The following is a 21,585-nucleotide window of genomic DNA, read 5'->3' as shown; positions in this document are numbered from 1 at the left end:
TGGTGAGCATCAGAGTGAAAGTTGGAGAAATGCATGGGTACACATTCGGTGGAGTGCTTACAATGGAAGCTGGATTGAAGTGGATCTCAAAGGCCTTTATCATCAAGGTACTTAGTGATCTGTACAATGACAGTTGAATAATGTGGTTGGGGGAAACAGGGTGATGGTTCACTCAGTGTTTGGGTTGGCAGAAGGTTTCAAGAGGGGCAGGACAATTGTAGATTTTAAGGAAGCAGAGAAGGTTTGAGAGAGAAAGAGAGAGAGTGAGAAGAGAGAGCGAGAGCGAGAGGGAGGCAGATAATTGGTACTAGGTATTTGGCTGTTGGAGGGGCACTGGTCAATCGGAGAGCAAGATGGATTGGTACTGAGATGGATAGGTGCTAATTTGACAGAAGAGGTAGTGGTGGAGTATTCTAGAGTACTTATAGGGCAGGGGTCTGCAAACTGTGTTTTTGACTGACTCCTATGAGCCAACACCATTGATTGTGCAGGCTTGGACTAATGGTAGTTGCAGCCCAAAACATCTGAAGAGCCAAAGGTTGCATCCCCCTGGGGTATGGGGAGAGGTGGTGGATAGAAGGTGAGTAGGGGAGGGAGAGACAGGACAGTTGTGAGAGTTTCACAAAATGTTATGATTTTATAGGAAAACTAGTGGGCAATGTCAGTAGCAGAAAGGAAGAAGTCAATATATATTGGTTTGGGAGGTGTGAGCAAAGCTTGGAGGGTATATAAAAGTTGTCCGGGGAATTGTGAAGGGAAGAGATTAGGTTTGTGATGTGGGATGATGTGAGGGCAGCAACAGATTTTTTTTAGGGCTGGGAATAGGGGGGGGTGTCCGAGATTTGTGTCAACATTGCATTTCACAGTGCATGTGTATTTTGAGTGTCTGGATCTTAAAAGTCATTGGGCCTCATTACGAGTATGGAGGTAGCCATGGTGCTATTAGCGCCATGGCTGCCTCCATACCTGGCTCCAATACCGGGTTCCTTCAATGGGGAATTACCGGGTCATTCCAACATTTGAGGACCCAGTAATTTCTCCTTGAAGGAACCATTCCCTATTCCCATTTGAGCCCCGATAGGGCTCAATGGGAATGGGGAGGGAGGTAACAACAGGCACATTACGAATGGCCCGTTATTAGCTCCCTCTTCCCCCCGCGGGACCCCGGAAAGGACGTCTGGTTTTACCAGACGTCTGTTCCGGGTCCCGCAAAGGGAACCTCTTAATAGGCGCTCCCGTAATGAACGGTGCCGGTCCCGTACTGACACCCTTCATTACGTGAGTGCCAGGGTCGTAATGAGGCTCATTGTGTGCCTGCAGGATAGTGCTGGTCAAAGGAAGTCATAAGTGCTTAGTGGAAGTCAGAAAACTAAGTCAAGGAAGAAGCATGAATAGGGGAGAAAGACAGGAGGGATCATATCATCAAGGTAAGAGGCAAAACGTGCCCTGCTGGAATTGTGAAGACGGACAAAAAGGAGGCTGGAGGGGCTGAGATGTTAAAGTGAACAATTAAGTCATTAGAGGGAGAAATTAGTCAACCGAGGGGTCAGAGGAGGAAAGTGAAGTAGATTGCAAGACGGGGTCAAGTGAGTTCCTACCAGAGTGGGTAAACTGGCCATGTAGGCATTAGAGGAAGTGGTCAAAGTGGAGGGAGTACATTTCAAGGAGGGCGGATGTGGAGAGTGTATGACAGGGAAGGCGTTGAGATGGTCAGTATGTTGATAGAAGCAGAACAGTGAGAGGAGTAGGAAGGGGTGTTGAGAGGCATATTCAAAGGAGGAGGAGGTGATATCAGAGGGGTGAGGGGGTGTTGTATCTTAGCTACCAAATGCAAATCCAGACACAGTTAGAATGTTGAGTGGCAGGGTTCTAAGAAGAGAGAATGGAATAGCAGGCAAATGCGATGAGACAGCAGTTAGAAAAGGAGGCTGACGGAGGGAGAGAGGTATGATATTACTGCAGCAATGGATAACCTACTTCCTTACTTACTATCAATACAAGAGGTTTGGTACACCCACCGAATGTAGCACTAGTTATCCTTTATGATAGGGGCAGTGCTGAAGGCCCTTTTCACCAGGCCCTTTTCAACAGGTCGGGGAGAATAGGAGACGGTAGCAGTGTCAGTGTGGAGAACCGCTAGTGTAGCAAAGTGATGAAGGTGGATCAAGGTTTACGTGATAGCAATTTGAGGTTCATAACAGTTGAATTGGCCAGTGATACAAGAGGATTTGTTACAGCAGGATTGAGCATTTCAGAGGCCAAGTAAAAGGGTGATAGGAGGCAGGCGGAGTGGAGCAGGCACTGTGCGGTACTCGAGAGGGATTGATGAGGTCAGAGACCCAGGACAAAAATGAAAACGTTAAGTTTGAGTGGGCAGTTGTAGGGGAGGCGGAGGAGGAATATGAGAAGGGGGATAGTGAGTGTTGTGTTCTGTTACCTGGTGTTTCGTGCAGGCCCTTCTGCGTGAAAGACGTGTGTGGAATGTTGGATGCAGTGTTTGATGACTATACCTATAACTACAGGTTTCAAGCAGATTATTGCCACCATCTTCCCTCATCGCAACACACTGACGCTCTCTCTCCTGACAATACATCATTCCTTCTCATGTTGGCCTTTGCTCCCCACTGCTCCACACGCTTTGTTTTGTTCTGGTGAATGCTCCTTTTGTGGCTTGCCCTGGTGGATCCATATTGGCTTCTGACGTTACTCCAGGCTACATTTCTACACCATCTACTGATGCCAGACCTGTGCTCCGATGCAGGGAGGGTGTGTTGAGCTCTGTCAGTCCCAGGCTGTTTCTGGACTGACCCCTTCCTGTCCCTGGGGCTATCTTCTTCAGTTCATTGTGCCGTGTGCCTGTCAAGTTACTCACAAAATGCATTCCTGCATGTGCAGATTGTCACTCTAAATGCATTTTAGTGGCATTCCTTCTCCTGCCTATGTTCAGTAGTGAGAAGCCTGCTTGCTACAGCGGTAAGGGGAGTTTCAACTGAGTGAGGTTGGCAGAGTGCTTTCCCCGTTTACTGCACTACAATACACCCAGGATAATGTTATCGATTCTTGATCTGCCATTTGTGTAATGACTTTTAACCTACAATTTTCAGAACGTATAGTTCGTGTTCTCCAGATTAATGCTTGTTCAGACAGTTTTTTTAGGGTGGATGTTCACGCCTTTCAGTGCCTTTCTTTATTGGCATTCCTGCAAGCTGCTGCATTGTTCTTCATATCCCTCAATGAAAGAACAAACTAAGAATCTGTGTTTTTAGAGCAGGAACTCATTTTGTGGACTATTCATCCTTTTTCCCCTTTCCCATTTTGGTTGGATCCTACCTGCTCTTAGAGCTAACCTTTCCCCTCCTCAACATGGAGGATAAAGAAGGTCCTGAAAGGGCACAAAGAGGTCTGTCTAGGACTGCCACTCCACCATTTTTGCGCATTTATGGAACACAAAGTATAAGGTGGGAACTGTGGCAGGAACCTTTTGAAGTATATCTAGGAGCAAGAGTTAGGAGGATTTTTGAGACATCAAGACGTTGTCCATTCTTAAGACTATAACAGGTTCAGAGACAGTAAGTTTAATTAAATCCTTGCCTGTAGGAGCTGAGGGGGGAAATAGTGTGTTCTCTCTATAGCTTCAAATGTTGGAAGATACATAAATGTGGACATGGAGCGCTTTAATTTATACCACCAGAAACCACTGTCAGATAAGAGTATTGATAACCAAGTTGAGGTTTTGAGGAGCTTATCTTCAAAATGTGATTTTGAGAACGTTACTTCTGAGCAAGTCCTGTGAGATAAAATTGTAATTAATGCAATACGATGATAAGAGAGCGTTTATGGACTGGAAAAAACCAATACCCGAGGAACCCAATGGAAGTAGCACAAATCATTCAGGTGTCAGATGCTCATATCAAGGGCCCTGGGGGAGAAAACAAGCATTCCATATCTGCCATTTCTGCAAACAGAAGCGTTTCCCCAGTTATGAAGAGGTGCCTAGACACTATGTTGAAGGTCTGCAGAGAGAAACAGAAGTGTGTTTCAGATGTAAGAAATGCGAACACCCCGAAAAATGGTGACAAGCTGTGCCTTAGGTTCTGCGCTGTGTGCAGGAAGATAGGCCTCTTTGCTGTGGTCTGCAGGGACAAAAATAAATCGCAACAGGATTAACATAGTATGCTCAGAAGTCACGAGTAACGGTGAGGATATTAAAGATTTTGTGCTGATGGTGCAAGATCCCATGGTGGGTTTGAACAGGAAAGACCATGTTGTGTTGTAACCTTCAATGGTACTTGAAAAAAGGCTATTGCTGACTCCTGTTGTAAATACATGATCGTAGTGATCAATATTTTGAGAGATGCTTTTGGTGAATGGAAGTTGTATTGGGCAGATACAGCTCTGGGAGGATACGGGGTAGCAAACATTTCTTTTTTGGGATATACACAATGCACTATATGTTACAAGGGGCCCCGCACGCACGCCCAGGTTTATGCTGCCTCAACGTGGAGCCCCAATCCTAGGGTGAATGCACTAGTGGGACTGGGGATGAAACTCATTCCTAGGGAGAGAGTGCAAGGACTATGTGTGTGTGAGCACATTACACATGCAGTTTGGATAAGTATCTATGTGACCGAGATTCCCTCGGTAGGGTATCCCTACATATTATCACCACCAAAAATATCGCCGTACATATGGTCGTTTGTCTCGCCATAGGCGATATTTGGGGGGGATAATTTGTGGGAGCGAGGGTTGCGGGGGTGTCCCCCGCACATTTAAAAGTAAGGCAGGGGTTGCGGGGGTGTCCCCCGCAGGGTCCATGGCTCAATATTGCCGCAAAAATATGGCGATATTTTGCGGGGATATTAACACGTGGAACCCTCGGTAGTACCCTGATAATCAGAAAACGTTCGAACTCTTAACTGACAACCTCTAACTCTCCAATTACTCATGGTATCCTCCTTCCATCTCCCCACCTCTACCCTGATGCAATTTCCTCCTTTTCCTCCTGCAAATAGCTTTTTTGAACAGCATTTGTTTTTGTATTGCCCAGGTTTTACTGCAGTCATCGCTCACATTGAGCAAAAAAAGTGTGGGTTTTCATTTTTGAAAAGCCTCTCTGCTGCAAGGCACCATGGGCGATATAGCAATTGGTTTGGGAGCAGGGTAACCTCCTTCCCCGTTCAATATTTTCAAATCTCCTGGACAGAATAACCCCAAATCTGTTGTGGAAATTAAGTCAACACTTAATGTTGTTTATTATTTGGTCAAAATCCGCTCAGCAGTTTTTGCGCTTAGGCTTTACCAAATTGCGACTTTTTCTTTATGGGTGTAGGCTGAAAATGCGTGTTTGGAAAATATCAGCCATATCCGTCCTGCAAGGCAAAGGTTATTGCCAATAGAATTTTCGGATTTCCTATGGCTATCACCTTTATCTATAGGGGGGGTATCGCCACCCTATTATATATGTATATAAAATGTCATGGTCTTCATGTCAAGTTGCTATAAAAAGGTTTAAACAACTTAATTATATTTATTTTTTCAATGAGAGGAGAAACTCTTGATACACTGCAGCCTCTAATTGGCTGTGCGCCTCTGATTTCTTTTAAGTTTGCCTTCCATTTTTGGAATGATTTATACATATATATGCATATTTCGGTAAGTATTGCTCTTCTGCGTTTTCTTTCTTTTTCTTTGACCTGCTTTTTAGAAGGGACACATGTTTTGACATAGCATTGCATTTAATTGAATTACCGTTTATTTGGTCTTATCCTCTACTGCCACCTACTGACAATCTCATACTATTTAGACTCATAATTAGGGGGTCGAGGACCATACAGAAGACATGTGCACGCATAAACCCACGACGGTGATATCAGCAATGTATTAGAACTTAAGTTAATGGGAAAACAGTACTATAAAAGCACACAGCCTCGACCTGTCGGTATAGGTATAGGTGCTTGGGGAAGAAGTTATAGAATGGATACAGGAGACAGAATTAGGTTTGAGGAAGGCTATAGGAAGGAGTGAATGGAATGTAGACAGGAGCAGGAACCCATGAGTTGAAAGGAAGAGTGAAAGCAGAAGGCCTGGAACAGAGGAGAGGGGGCCAAAGGAAGCGAACATCAGTAACTGGAGGGGGGTTCAAAGAAGGATCAGGAATAGGATACAAGGGAACATCAGTGCAGGTTGTGGACGAAGGTGAGATTGCAAAAGCACAAGCGGTTAAACATCCGGAGGATGTTGATTTAGTCAGACACAGGGGTGGATGGGGAACCAAAAGAGGCCAACCCATTTCCTATAAGAAAATATGGAAATTAAACACAAAAGAGGCTCAGGGTGTAGACCTATCACTGTATTTCATCAAATCCGTTTTCATCTAATGTGATGTCTTCGAGTTTGGTTGGGCAAGTGGATACATTTTAAAACATAGATGTGGTGGGGTAAGGATAAAGTGAGGGGAAGGGGGGCAGGGGATCTCACCCCACCCCCCACATAATAAAAAAAATTAAAAGAAAAAAAACATTTGGAGATTTCACCTTTAGGTGAAGTAGATTCGGTGAAATCGCATACATCCAGGTGCAGAGGCCTACCAGGAAATCTCCAGATTTCCCTGTAGGCCACTCCACCCCTGGTCAGACAGGAGGACGTCTGTAAAGGTGATCAGGAGGACATTAGTTCGGCTGATAAGGAGGAGGGGGAAAAGTGGACATCAGTGAACGTCAGAAGCGAGACTTGTGTATAACAGCCATAGAAGAATTGCAAACATCATGAGGTGGCAGTAGGGAAAAAGACCGATGCCCAAAACGGTGAAAAGGTGAAGGAGCGGGCAATAGTATACATAATTGACTGTGAAGAGACAGGTGCAATGGGGGTGAAGGTCATAGAGGAGTTAAGAGAACAACAATAGAAACGGAATCAGTAGACAGGCACCCAAAGGAGGGAAGAAGGTGAAGAGGCAAAGACCTGTTTCTTGCAGCATGGGTGGGGCCCAGAGTTGCAAGAGGGGGAAGGGGCTGAGAGAGCTGTTGGCTGGATGGTGGGTGGGGCGCAGGGGAGCCAGACATGAAAGAGGCACTTTGGTGAGGGAGGGGCGCTCAAAGGAGAACAGTAGAATGAAGAAAAATCAGAGGGGAAGGGGATGAAGCTGAAAGTGATCAGAGGTGTTAAGGAAAGAGAGAGAGAGAGAGACAGAGAGAGAGACAGAGAGATTGATTTGGGAGATAGACTATTGGAACACTGAGATCAGAAGAAGAGAGACTTAAGTGGTGGACGATGCCACAGGAAACATCAGGGAAAAGGGGTCTGCGAGGGAAAAAGGCATAGGGAGTGAGCCACAGAGATGTGCTGGTAAAGCCTTCTGGATAAAGTAGTTGGCCTCACCCTTCTGCACATCTTCGTTCCCTTGCAGGGGCAGTCCCAAATATCTGCCAAAGGACTTGCCGGAAGCGACCAATGCAGCACAACTCCCCTTGGAACTGAGGTCCCTCTAATGCGACAAACCAGCTCCATGAGGAATAAGAGGGGTTCGGGACACACTTCTACTGCGTGCAAGTTAAGGGAGCAACGTAAAGGAAACCTTTGAACCAGAGTTGGGTCTGACCATTAAAACTGCAGAGACTTTGCTACAAGAGACTTTCTTTTCATGCACCGTGTTCCACATCTTGTTAAGGGGACCCTGGCCCTACCCAAATCCCGAGAGGCTTTTGGATCTTTTGGTTACCCCTGCATTTTGGTGAGAGAATACCAGAGTTTCCTGACACTTTAAGTTGGGCTTCATGCCGTCTACATTTGCCATTTTGCCCCAGCAGTGTAACAGTCCTGAAATAAGCCATTTTTTGTGTAATTGTGTGATTATGTCTGGTCTATTGATCTCCTCCAGCTGTGTTTACAGCGGCCCATGTTTTCAGCTGTGCCATGGCTTGCCACGTAGGAGACATTCTTTGCGCAGCTGTCTGGGGCTTTGAGCGCTTTTTCACAAGTGCTGTAAGCCTGTAGTGCATGCTTGCACGCCGGTTCTTGAATAGACTTAAACGCACATTAGCGAAGCCTCCAGCTCAAGCCATTAGCATTCGTAGTAATGCACGACAGTCGGGGGTCCATTAATGGCACAGTGGTGAGAATGATCTCATCCTTTATGTCTCCTTTCCTATATACTGTCTTTTTTGTTGCAGGCAGTGGGCGAAGTGTGCGAAATGAAGTAGTGGGACTATGTTCCCTTCTGGCCTGACCATGCTCCCCACAAACCCCATCGCCACACACAATACAACCCCCCAAACAAACACGCCTGTTGTTTGAGGGGAATATTCAGTGCAGTGCACTGAAGTACAAGTTTAAACTTCTTCCTACACTTTTATTTTCAAACTAAACCATTCTGGAACGTTTAAAAAAAAATGTGGGGCATTCCAAGATGGCCGCGATGCTGTGAACACCGGGACCACCGAGCTCCTGCCCCCGAGATCCTGTTTTTGGCTTATCTGACCGGCGCAGCCCACCCCAGGCGATGGTAAACGGCGGTGGATGACCCGCGCAGGCAGAGGAGCGGGATCTGGTCATGCCTGCCCCCGTGGCACTTTTGGGAGCAGGCGGTGGAGAGCAGCGGCCCGACGAGGGCCGACCCAGCAGGACCCGTGGACCCGCGACCGGTGCCCTCCTTGGACGCGGGGCACCAGAACAGCAGGCAGTTGCCGGACCGCAATCAGTCACGGAGGAGCAGCGCACCTCTGGAGGGGCCCAGCTGACGCTGCATCGAGTGTCTCCTCTCCACCTCCATGGCTCTCTGTCATTCTGCGCAGCGGAGGGGCCTGGTGCCGCGCTCGGACGTCATCACAGGAGGAGAGGAGCAGGGCCTGGGATCTGGCCTGCAGTTAGCATGCCCATGCCAGCGGGAGGCGGAGCAGCAGGCATTGGAGGGGGCGCCCTTTAGAGGCCCCGGAGGAGAGTGGTAGGGCCCACGGGGGGTCGCCCCCTCCGAGACAACACCTGCGGCCGTGAGTGTGCAGAGCCGGAGCGGAGTGCAGCGACGGACCTGGGGACGCCATCGGGCGCCCCCCAGGGAGCATCAATACAAGATACGGCCTGTGCTCTGGTGGGGGGGAGCGCAGGCCCTGCGGCCCCCGGTCTCATCTTCACTGCCATCCACGGAGGCCTCTGCATCTGAGGCTGTGAGCCCCCGCCCCACTGTTCACTCAGCCACCGGACTGGAACCTTCTGGCACCGGCTGGACCGGTCTTTAGTAACTTATATAGAGGAGGTGAGGGGGTGACAGGGAAGGCAACCTGTGGCCCCCCCTTCTCACGGACCCCCCTCTCTTCGTGGACGCACTTGTTGGCACAGGAGACGCTACAGCCTTTAAATTGAAGGGGTAGGATTGCAGTCCCCTCTCTTCTTCCTGGGCACTCCTGGCACCCCACATAACCTCAGCGTTTTAGCATACTCAGCAGATCTCCATATTGCCGGGCCCCGCCAGGGCTTGGAGGGTTGCGGCGGCGCGCAGAGGGCTGCTACGACTATCAGCACCTGCAAAGGGCCCCTCCTCATATTGGTGCTCACTCATACCTATCCGGGACTGCGGGGAACCCGGATCTCCAGTCTTTGACCACAGCACCCTGAGCATCCGGCATCATGTCTAAGAATAAAGCCAAGGACCCCCAAGCCCTTCAAAGACCCCTGAGGAGACCGCAGGAGAATGCTCTCACTAAGATATGGGCCAGGGACATTGAGGACTTCCAGCCAGCATGCCCCAGCGAGTGGCCCTCAAGGGACCCTCCGGCAGACAGGAACACTTTGGAAAAACCGGTCACCCGGAGTAGATCACCACTGCGGGGCAAAAGCAAATGGACACCCTTAGGGAAGACCTGGCGGAAGGCCTCCAGGAGATCAAAAGGGACATTAGCAAGATAGAGGAAAGAGTGGACACAAATGAGAGGGCGATCCAGGACATCGTCGAGGACGCAAGGAAGGCCGACACTCTCCTGGATACGCTGGCGACTGCCACGCATAATCTGGAGCTCCAGGTGGAGGATCTGAAAAACAGGTCTAGGCGCTCGAACATTCGTATCAAGGCCCTTCCAGAGAACACCTTCGATCAAGATCTCCCCCAAGCGTTGAAGGCAACGTTATATGCCCCTAACACTGCACAAGATAGCTTCCTTCAAGAGACCTTGGGAAAACTGGAGAAGTTGCCAAGTCCCCTATTATTCTTACTGGCGATTTCAACATCGCATGGGACCCATGGAAAGATAGATCGGCGGGAGGGGGAGAAAATCACCAACCTAGCCCTAGTTGACGCGTGGTGGGAGGTACGGGGAGAAGCTGGGGGGTACACCTTTTACTCTCAAGTTCATCGGTCCCATTCGAGAATAGATTACATCTGGCTATCAGTCAATCTTCTGGGGAGGGTGCTGGACATCTCGATGGGCTCTACAACATTCTCGGATCACACCCCCCTGATCATATCCTTGAAGGCGAGGGGCGGATCCATGGGGTTGTGGAAATGGCGCTATTCTATCTCCCTATTGAAAGACCCAGTACTGGTCTGAGAGATTGAGGAGGAAATAGTATGCTTCTTTGTTGAGAATCCTGAAGGGGACACATCGCCGCAAGTCAGGTGGGACGCCTTTAAGGCTACCCTGCGAGAGTCAATTATAGGGATGAAGCCGAGAAGGTACAGGGAGTTGAGATTGGAGGAGGCGCAGCTAGAGGAATCACTAAGGGGGATAATGGCTATCCCCCTCAGGCTACCAAAAGGGAGTATAGGGTGGTGCGTGGCCAGCTAGACTTGATTCAGACTCGGGCAGCGGAGTGGAGTCTGCTGTATCTCCAGCAGAAATATTATAACAAAGCCAATAAGGCCGACTGGCTGCTCTCGAGAATGCTTAGAAAGTATCTGGCAGGGAAGACAACAATAAAGGTTAAGGCGGGGGGTGGGAACACATCCACCAATAATGAAGACATCTTGAGGGAATTCTCTCGATTCTACTCCGCCCCGTACTCGTCTGAAGCCCCGGCGCAGGTGGAATCAACTAAATTACTTAGATAGGGTTCACTTATCCTGCATAACGCAGGAAGAGATGGAGGCTTTGGAAAAGGATATCACAGAGGATGAGGTAAGGGAGGCAATAAGAGATCTGCCTAATCTTAAATCGCTGGGCAAGCGCTGCAGCACTGGACTACTCTCATACCTGGGGTTGGGGAGGAGGGTAGGGGAGGGGGAGTGTTGGGGTTTGTTGTTATATGTTTGGTTTTGAACATGAAAATGCCAATAAAAACTAAATTAAAAAAAAAAGGTATAGGAACAGTAAAAGCTTTAAAAGAAAATAGAGGAGCACCGCTCCCAACACTCAACTTCGTGCCATTGATAGACTCCTGACTCTCCATTGCGAATTTCCAGGAGGAATGAACATTGGAAGAGGTTTCTTTTGGGAGTCTATACTCACATGTGTTGGTTTATTATAAGTAGTGACTTCTCTTTGATTACATATACGGTCCTACTCCCCTTTCATCTGCGAGTTTATGGATATGATACTACTAATGGCTCTTACTTTGGGAAAGGTTCAGATGTCTCATAACATAGGCCCATAGACATGTCACACATTTGTGGCCTGGTTTGTTTGATGTATGTTCATCAATAGAAGTCTAAGACATCCGGACATTGACATACCCATTAGAAGTGGTGATACCCCCTCTCACACCATTGCATATTCATTGAATAAGGTGGAAATATCCCCAGACGATCACAAACTAGTGACAGGTGTTGGTATTTCCACAGACCGTCCACATCCACCTGGAATCTGGCCATAAAAACCCATCGGTTTTCACAACTTATTTGAGTGGAGATTGAATACATGGCTCTCCAGACCATAATATACTGCTGTTAGTTGTTTAAACTATGGCAGCACACTTTTAAATACGTATGGGTTGTGTTACTACTGCACACACTTTTAAATACTGCTAAAGGTGGTGTTGCTGTATTACAATTCACACTATAACGCACCTGAGGAAAGTGGTACTTTCTTAACCCTTACCTTCTGATTCAACTACGTGGTACTACCACCCAGATCTTCACACACACTCACTCACAGAAGGTGGGGATTTTATTGCCCAGATCATCAAATACTACCTAAGGGGTTACATGTGATTTTATCGAATCCAAAATAACTATTCCCATTGCAACTAATACTATAATAACGAATCCCAAAATAATGAATCCCTTTTTTTTTTGTTTTTGGGGGTTCCCCCAACCCTACTTTGTTTTGTTCTTAATACTTTTCCCCAACCCCCAAAACCACTATTCCCACTCCTAATCCCTTTTCTTTGTAGCTTTTTCCCAATTTCGTTTTTTTGGAATTCGTTATTTTCGATTCGCTGTAATTGGATTAGTTATTTTGTGATTCGTTATAATCACTGCATACCAAAGGTACTACTACTCCGAGATGGCCACACACTCATGATGGGTGTTGTTATTATTGACCCTATAGTTTCCTGTAAGATCACAGTCTTATGAAAGGTGCTGGCATTACTTCCAAAGCTTCACACATACTCCAGGAAACCTGTGGTGTTTCTCACTCAGACCATCACATTATCATCATATATGGGGCTCCTTTCCAAACCTGCTTAAATTCCTGGAAGGATATGGCGTTGTCCCCATCCAGATCGGCCTCTTGAATAGTCCGGTCAGTGATGCTCTCCAGTTGCTCGTTTGTCACCTGTACACCCACCATCATCCGGAGCACCTGGAAAGTGTAGACATAATGTTGGTTTATCATCCTGCATACCAATCCCATTAAAACCCCCTGCGCCCTCATGCCACCCTCCACATACTACCTCAGTGTACACTCAGAATCCAGATGACACTTTCATGCAGCACACAAGAATTTCCTTGACCATTGTTACTCACAGACATTATATTGTTCTGGTCTTTATTTCAAAAACATACACTCTATCTCTCTGCCTAGTTTTCACACTTATCTCTCCCCTCTGCTGTAGGTATCCCTTCTAGTTTGTCTGTGCTCAAGCTGACCATATAGCCTTGTTTCTCATTTCTAACTCTGTTTATCTCCCCTCACGCTGTTTTCCTCTCTGTGTCTCCCATTTTCTTTTCTCTGTCTCAATATCGTACACTCCCTCCTCTCTCAAGTCACGCAGCCTTCCTTTTCTCTCTCTGACTCCCTCTAGCTTTATTTCTTACGCATAGATATTATGCCTTTGAGACCCCCTCCTTTCTACCCAGGAGGCAGACAGCTTGCTCTGCATATTTCCTGCTGATTTGCCATAGGTACTCAGAGAGCCATCCATTCTCTCTCCCTCAGTACACAGGGGTAAATGCCTGCTGGTCCCTTCTGCCAGCTACTGGATGCACAGAGACACAGCCTCATTGCCTTCTTACAGGTATATAGAGGATCCACCCACATTGTTCCTTGCTGCACCATGCATTATGCACAGGAACTTATTCTTGTTCAACTTCATAGCCCACTCATGGTATCGAACTTCCAGACTGTACTGCAGATGCTTATGGACTCACACATCGATGGGGGAAATGCCCTCCTGTTAGGGATCCCAGCCACTCACTTTGTTCCCCTAAAAGCAGTCCACCACGCTGCAACACGTCTTATTACGGATACGTGGAAATTCGATAAAATCGACCCCATCCTACATGAACTACATGGGCTTCCTCTCAAAGCAAGGATACTGATCAAGGCTGCATGTATAATCTCCAAAGCAATCGAGTAGCACACCAGCGTACCGGGCCCCTAAGCTCCACAAATCTGGTGGCGCACACTCATCGCACAGAAAATCGACAGTCGAGCTGGAATCACAATCCTTCTCTTGACATGCACCCACCCTCTGGAACTGAATCCCGTTATCAGCTCGGAATGCCCCCGCAATTCGCCAGTTTTGCAAATCTCTCAAAACGTGTCTTTTTCAACAACACTTCACCAAGGACTAATCCCAATGCACAGACAGCAACTCACAGCATTGCACTACTGTTAAAAGATGTCAACCCAAGCGCTGGCAACCCACACCTTGTACACCTCTCTTATGCTCTCGAGCTAGTTTGGCGCTTTAAAAAATAAAATAAAATAAAAGTTTGGTATGCCCCATTACTGTTGGTCTGTGCGGCTTATCTCCTATAGGCCAATCAGAGGAGATGTGAAATCAAGATCACTTTTTTTTAAAATCACTTTATTTATCATATAAACACATGTCAAACGACAAAACACTATGAACATTTTCATAACATCAGAGGTGAACATTTAAAATATACCATATGTACAATATCTAACAGTCCAATTATGATATTAACAGTAGTGTAATGCTTATCTTAACCTACTGTACAGATCCTCTAGCCTATTGTAACTATCCATCGCATGTTACAAGATCAGACAAGACATCACAGACAGACACAAACAACAAGTGGCAGTATATCTTAATGAACTTTTCTCCTGTCATGCCACATCCATCTATTCGCTTGATAAAACCTGCACTAACCATACAACTCATCAAATAATCCCCAAATCTCAGAGTAACATTCCTCACGCTTCTGTTTCTCAATCATAACTTTCTCATAACCAGATAATCTACGCAAATCCAACAGCCATCCTTCCACTTCCGGTTTCTTCCTCTATTTCCATACCCTTAAGATTTGCCTTGCCGCCACCACAAGCACTCTATTAATACATTCAGTATACTCCCAAGCTACCACACCTCTCTCCTTATTTCACAAGAGAATTGTCGAATAAGGCGTTCTCGGTAGTGTATACCCCAGTATTAAATCCAATCTACTCAGAACATCATTCCAGACGTCAATCACCCTTGGACACGCCCACAGCATGTGCAATAAGGTACCCCTGTTATAACCACAGCCCAAACACTTGCAATCATTCAATAAGCCTAAACTAGCCATCGTCACTGGGGTGCAGTATAGTCGCCACAGAATCCTTTGCCGCACATATCGTAGGCCCAAATCCATCTTTGATTGCATGCCAACTTTCATTTAGGTATCCCACTCCTTTACAGATATATCTTTGACCAACTCCCTTACCCAAGCATGACACAGTTTCTCCCAAGCACTCACATAAGAACTATCCATCGGCATCAGTTTCAGGTATGTTGATACCATACACGGAGAGGATTGAATAACATTACAGACCATTGGTCTCTCTTTCATGGGGTCATCCAACATCCCCTGTCTTTCAGTTGGAAGGCACTTTAAGTCCATGTAACGCCTTTGCTCTCTTCCCCCAATCCAAAGGTTCCTCGGAGCTGCTCAAAAGGAATCATCTGACCATCCTTCCACACATCACGTATCCTCAAAATACCCTTTTTAACCCAGTGTCGCCAGCACAAAGTCTTATTATCAATCTGCAATCCCATATTGTGCCACAGTGATGCGTCATAGTGGATCCAAATATTTTCCCCCTGGCGGTCATGAAAGTTCTCAGAGTCTCTCCTGTAATTCCTGTAGTAGGTAATCTAGCAGTTGAATCTGGTATCTTTCCCATCGTATATACATCTTGTAAAGCCTACGGCGAGAATGTTTCCCTTTCTATAATCTTCCACAGAGGCACATCATTATCCCCCCCATCAAAATATACCATTGATTCCTTCAGTATAAACCCCCTACAATAATTTTCCAGATTCGGGTATCCAAAGCCCCCCTCCCACACAGCCTGCACCATGACATACCTTGGGATCCTGGGTCTCTTGCCTTCACCCCAAAGAAACCTTTGAAAGACTTTATCAATACGGCCAATGATCCTCTTTGTAAACCTTAATGGTATTGATTGAATAATGTAGAGAAACTTAGGCAAAAAAAACATTTTAATGGCATTGATCCTTGCCCAGAGTCCCAATATTAACCGGTCCCATTTTGATACATCTTTCTGGAGCTCCTCAATAATTTCTGTTACATCAAATTCCATCATTCTTTTTAAATCGCGAACCAGATGGACCCCTAGATACTTCATCGCTCCCACGTTCCATTGACAGTTCCACAAATTTATATCACCCCTTGGTTGTCACACATCTAACCCAAACAGGCTTCAGACCTCTCAGAGGAACCAAGTCCTCCCTTGTGTCGTTTGGGATAATTTAAAAAGAACAGCGGATGCGGAAGGATGTGCAGTGCTGTGCAGCGCTCATCCTTCTCGACCTATCTGCTGCCTTTGATACCATTGACCACAACATACTCAGACAGGCTACACTCCTTAGCAATCGGGGACTCCGCTCGAACATGGATCTCCTCCTTTGTCTCAAAATCACTCGCAAATCATGTTCCTCCTCCCTTTCTCCTCCCTCTCTCGCCCAGTGCTGACAGGGGTTTCGCAGGGAGCATCTCTGTCTCCCTTCCCCTTCAATATCTACCTTAGCCCTCTCCCTGCACTTATCCAATCTCATTTAATTTTCTCATCTGTTACAACTTCGTAGACAACACCCAGATCATCCTCCAGATCCCAAAATCGACAGCCTCTGCCTGCCCGGCCCTCTCCTCCTGCCTTACAGATACCGACCACTGGATGACAATGAACCACCTCCTCCTCAACCCTGGCAAAACAGAAATCCTAGTATGCAGCAAAACCGCTCTCCTTCCCCAACCAATACTCTGGCCATTCTCCCTAGCACCCCTCCCCCTGGAAAACATCCACTTTTGTACAAAACCTCAGATGAGCTTTGGACTCTATCCCTCTCCCAACACACCAACTCCGTTTCCAGAACCACCTTCTTCCACCATACGCATCCTCAGGCAAATCTTCCTGTACCTCTCCTACCCACACCAAATCTCTGCTATCCTTACCATCATCCTCTCCCACATAGATTATGCACACTGTCTTATTCTAGGCTCCCCAGCATTCCAGCTCAGGAAACTTCAAAGAATACAAAATGCTGCTGCCCGTCTCCTGATTGGCCTCTCACCTAGAGAATGTATTCAGAGTCCTACACGGGCTCTCGATAAGTCGACGGAAAACCTTTAAAGCCATGTGCATCACTCACCGTGCCCTCCACAACACTGAACCTGAATTACTCCAGGATAAACCCATACGCTATCAACCCACCAGGAAACTCAGATCTGGCTCTGCTCCTCTACTTGTTATTCTTCATTTCAACTCCACCAGATTGGGAGGATCCTCTTTCTCCATCCAAGCCCCTGCTATCTGGAACTCGCTTCCTCTCCACATCCGCCGTGTTGATAACCACCTCTATTTCAGAAAGGCTTTCAAAACTTGGCTGTTCCCTACTATAACCTGAAATCCTCTTTCCCACCTCATTCTCTTCACCATGGCCTCGTTCACAAGCACCATCCTTACTATCATCGAAATACCAACAAGTCACATTTGCAGCAGATGCTGGCTGTTGTCTCGGCGGCCTGCTTTACACACATCAATCACCAACAACCTCTTATACACAAACCCACAGGCGGATGCGGGCTGTTGTCGCGGTGCCCCGCCCGGCTAACTGAAGCCCAGAACACTCTTTGCACACGATCACACATCATCCCCCGGGCCTCCTTTGCTCAGACTGGTGCGCTCAGGCTACTGGTATACAACACCTGACAGTCTGATGGTAGCTTGTATGTTACCCATCAAAATTTCAGGACAGCTGATCAGGACATGAAATATGCACTGGGGTTCAGTCCTTAGACCCGCCTCAGCTGCACACCTAGAGGACTCATACTGGTAGCCCTTCTCATGTCAAATAGCTAAGGCGATTGCCAAAAAGCACTGTGAATGTTCCATTAGCTGGATTATTGGGGGTAGGAAATGTGTTACACCTAGATGGATTTTGGGGGCAGGAAATGTGACACACTGAGATGGATAGTTGGGGGTAGTAAAGGTGTTGCACTTAGATGGACCATGGGGGTTGGGAAATGTGGCACACTTGATGGACTTAAAGGGGGTAGGAATGGGGTAGCACTCTCTCACTCGCCTATCCATTTATGCAGATGTTTTATGATGCTGTCCCCAGCACTCTGAAGATCATAGGGAGACCTGGCCCAATGCGCCTGGAGTCCTTTGAGGACAGTCTGTTAATTTCACAAAGGAGATGTATTAGGATTGCCCCTTCTGTGCTTAAAGATCTGTTAGGTTAGCTCGCCACTGCTCCGGGGTATTGGTACTGGACCTGACAGTTTTTTGTTATTAGCCAGTTTACACGCTAACAATACCTGTAAGGACATCCATGGGGTTGTACCTAGATATGCAGGTCCTTGGTAATATACCTGACAGTTTCTTGATATTAACCTGCTTATACACTTACAATGCCTGTAAGGACAGCCATGGGGTTGTATGTGGGTAGCCTGGCATCACAACTTGAAGAAAGCACATGCAGATTAACCCGTGTGTTACACTTAAAGCATTTGTGCCTAATGTTTAGCCCACCTATGACGCTCAAAGATATATGTTGATAACCCTCCATTGCACTTATAACTGCTTAGGTTAGCCGTTGTAACGCACAGTGGTTATGTGCAGGTATCTTTGATATCATACTTAGTATACTCTGGTTAGCGTTTACAAAATGTGGAAGATATGTAGTAAGACTATAAAGGTAACCCATATATTGATCTTAGAGAATCCCATTATCCTAGTTTCTATGGTAGCCTGTCTGTCCCACTGAAAAGATGCTCTAGGACAGCCAGTTAGTGCACTTGGTAGACTGGAGTGTAGCCTGTCCATAGTGCCTAGAAAAGTCTCTAAAGGCAGCTGGCTTTGTCTTCCCCACAGACGATCGGATGACACAGCAACATCAAAGATAAGCTCCATGTGAGTTTACGGTATGTATAAACGCACCACTTCGGTGGGCATCGGCCGCAGGCACGGCTATCCATCCATGCACTTGAAAATGCAGCTGTGTGTAGTAACTAAAAGGTTGGAGGAATAACAGACTTGAGGAACCACATTTAAACCTGGTCATGCCACTATTTATTGTGATTTTCGTTCTTCTGAGAGACATTGTTTCAAATAACCGCTGGTAGTTTATAACGCATAGCGGAATGATTCATGAATCTCCTCAGATGAATACAGTATAGAACCACAAGGCGTACCACTATGCATGATACCCAGGTCTCCAAATACAGGGCAAGCTGTCAAATAATCAGAAGATCCTGAGAATAGACAAGGATCTTATAATTACTTTGGGAACACTCCTGAAATAACACTCAGGAGGTTTGAGACCTTAAAGGTTTCTTATTTCGTACTGGAAGTAACATGCTACATTAGCTCCAGGGACAACTCAATGGCCCGATTACATACCGGTAATCTTCACTACTCCCAATGAGGAATAGTGTAAGGACTGTGTCGAGGAAGCCGGACGAGGAGGTAATGGCCTGATGACTTACCAGTGATATTCATTGCACCAGGTCCAGGCCTTCCTGTCACAGACCATACTCTGATGACTCGCCACACAGAGTAAAGACTGTGACGAGGAAGACAGAAGAGGAGGCAGTGGACTGGAGAGTTGAAAGAAGTAAAACACAAACATAAGAGGGAACCAACGGAGGTAAAAAGCGGCGAGCAGAGTCTTGCACTTGTTATGCGTGTGTTACATACATCTTCTTCCAAGTGGACAGCAAAATGTATGTGTCAAGCACATCCCTAAAATGAGGCTGGGAATAAACGATCATATAGAAATGGTTAACGGGAAGGATGGGAATAACACACAGCAAAATAGAGCCCTGTGAGGACGACAATTCGTTTCTATCAAAACATAGATGAGATATAATTGTTAATGTGGTTCTCTTGCTAGAGAATGAAAGGGTATATAAACAAGCATTGGCAATGCCAACTGTTTGGGCTTTTGTGTAGGCATGGGAAAGGCACTTGCCAGGCACAGCCTTAGTGGTATCAAAACACAATTTTTAGTAGGCATTGAAAAATGGTGTGACTAACTGGGCATCTAATAGCATTGCCTGGCAAAAGCTTAAAACTTATGCACAAGTTAAACATGTTGGCTTTCCCAATGCTTGTTTTAAACAGCACTTCAGTGAAGGACATGCAGAGTGCTTACAAATCAAGTGGCTGAAGGAACGCCTGGTAAAACATTTTTGTCACAGTAGCTTGTTTACAACTCCAATTATGTCATCAACTCTCAGAAGACTGCTTTGAACAAACACTGGCAGGCACTTTGAATGCTAAGCCTGATGGTAATGCCTGACTAAAGCAAGTTCAAAGAGTTCCCACGTAGAGATGTTTTGGGTGGGCAGAGGCAGGAATGGGTGGGAATGGCCATAGGGATTAGCATGGCCATGGGCAGGCAATGGTTGGGCACATAGCAAAACAGCACCTACAGACTCTGTGTCCCCCCTCCTATCTGTACTCCAATGCAGTAGTTTTAGCTTATAGGTGTTGCAAGAGACACCTACTAGCCCACACTAAAAATGAGTAAGTGAACCACAAATGTCTGAAGCAATGGTGCCTATTGATCATCAGTGAAACTAAAAAGTAGGTCAGAAATTAAAATATTACAGCTGACGAAAATCAAATGAATATGAACGATGAAAATAAGCCACCTAGTGGCCATATAGGGGTCGAGAAATCTGACGCTAAGAAGCACTTAGTACACAGCACTAAGAAAATAGTTGATGTAAATGACTGATAAGGAGGACACTCATTCAAATCAAATGTTTCTATTTGTCGCAATTAAAAGATTTCTTTAGAAAAACAAGAGAATCATGCATGCTGAACTTTACAGGACGCTGGGCTCAAACCCTGCTGTGCCCGCTCTCCAACTTCTACTTCCCTGGTATGACTTCCTGCCATTCCTTACTGTCCTCTCAGAGGTACACAGAGCCCATCCTTGCACTCCTTCGGGTATGGAGGACCCATCTCTGCTGGCCTCCCCTTCACTCATTGCACCCCCCTCTTACCTCATATCATTTATTACCTCCATCAGTTCGGGTCTGGATATTTTCCCATCTCGGTCCTGGTCATAGAGCTGGAAGGCAACTGGAAAGGAACATAGGAAAAGAACCTTAGCCGAACAGGCAGTACATCCATTTATTCCCCACTGAACAATTGGCCTTTCTCTGGAGTTATCGGCCTCTGCAAAAAAAGGTTGACATCCGGTAGGTTCGGAGGTGAGGTAAGACCCCATGTCTGTCCCTCTTTGACCCAAAGGCCCATTACTTTTACGAGTTAGAGGTACTGTTGTGGCGAGAAATTGAGAGAGGCCCCTTTAAGAGGGATGGGCTACAGGCATTGGGAGGGAGGAGGGAGGAAGGGGAGGGGTGTGAGGAGGAGGCAGTTTGTAATGGAGAAATAAAGGAAAGTAGACACATTACCCTGAAGCTCCCATGTTGTACGTGAGAGGAATGAAAGAGGTCTAACAGGTCCCCTTTGACCCAGTCCCGTTGAAGCATTGACTTCCACGAAAGGCATTCATTCTAAAGAGACCAACACTGCACACCCATGTAATATTGGCCTCTGTGCAAGCAATCAAGCAACTAGGCGGGAGAGTGTGGAAGTTCCTTCTAAATGCCTACCCAGTAGCTGAACTTTGTATTGGGTTCCAGTGATAAGTAATAATTTGATCCAGTTCCCGTTACTATCTTTAGGTAACAGAACTTCTGACATGCAGTAAACATGCTGTAACTTTCCA

At 46.6% G+C, this 21,585-nt stretch overlaps 1 protein-coding gene across 2 annotated transcripts in view; it reads right to left on the bottom strand.

Moving 5' to 3' along the window:
• Nucleotides 1-21,585, bottom strand: part of LOC138566701 (calcineurin B homologous protein 2-like) — a 170,972-nt gene that overhangs the window by 6,530 nt on the left and 142,857 nt on the right. For both annotated transcript variants that reach the window (XM_069644288.1, XM_069644287.1), the window contains 2 exons: nucleotides 20,872-20,933; nucleotides 12,606-12,728 (listed from right to left, as the gene is read on the bottom strand). In XM_069644288.1, the coding sequence (XP_069500389.1) occupies nucleotides 12,606-12,728; nucleotides 20,872-20,933 (185 nt within the window). The remainder of the gene's footprint in view (nucleotides 1-12,605; nucleotides 12,729-20,871; nucleotides 20,934-21,585) is intronic.

This window comes from Ambystoma mexicanum, chromosome 2p (assembly GCF_040938575.1).
Source record: "Ambystoma mexicanum isolate Mex_15411 chromosome 2p, UKY_AmexF1_1, whole genome shotgun sequence".
NCBI classification, from domain to species: domain Eukaryota; kingdom Metazoa; phylum Chordata; class Amphibia; order Caudata; family Ambystomatidae; genus Ambystoma; species Ambystoma mexicanum.
Note: the sequence above shows the minus strand (reverse complement) of the source record. Positions and strands in the feature narration are given on the sequence as shown.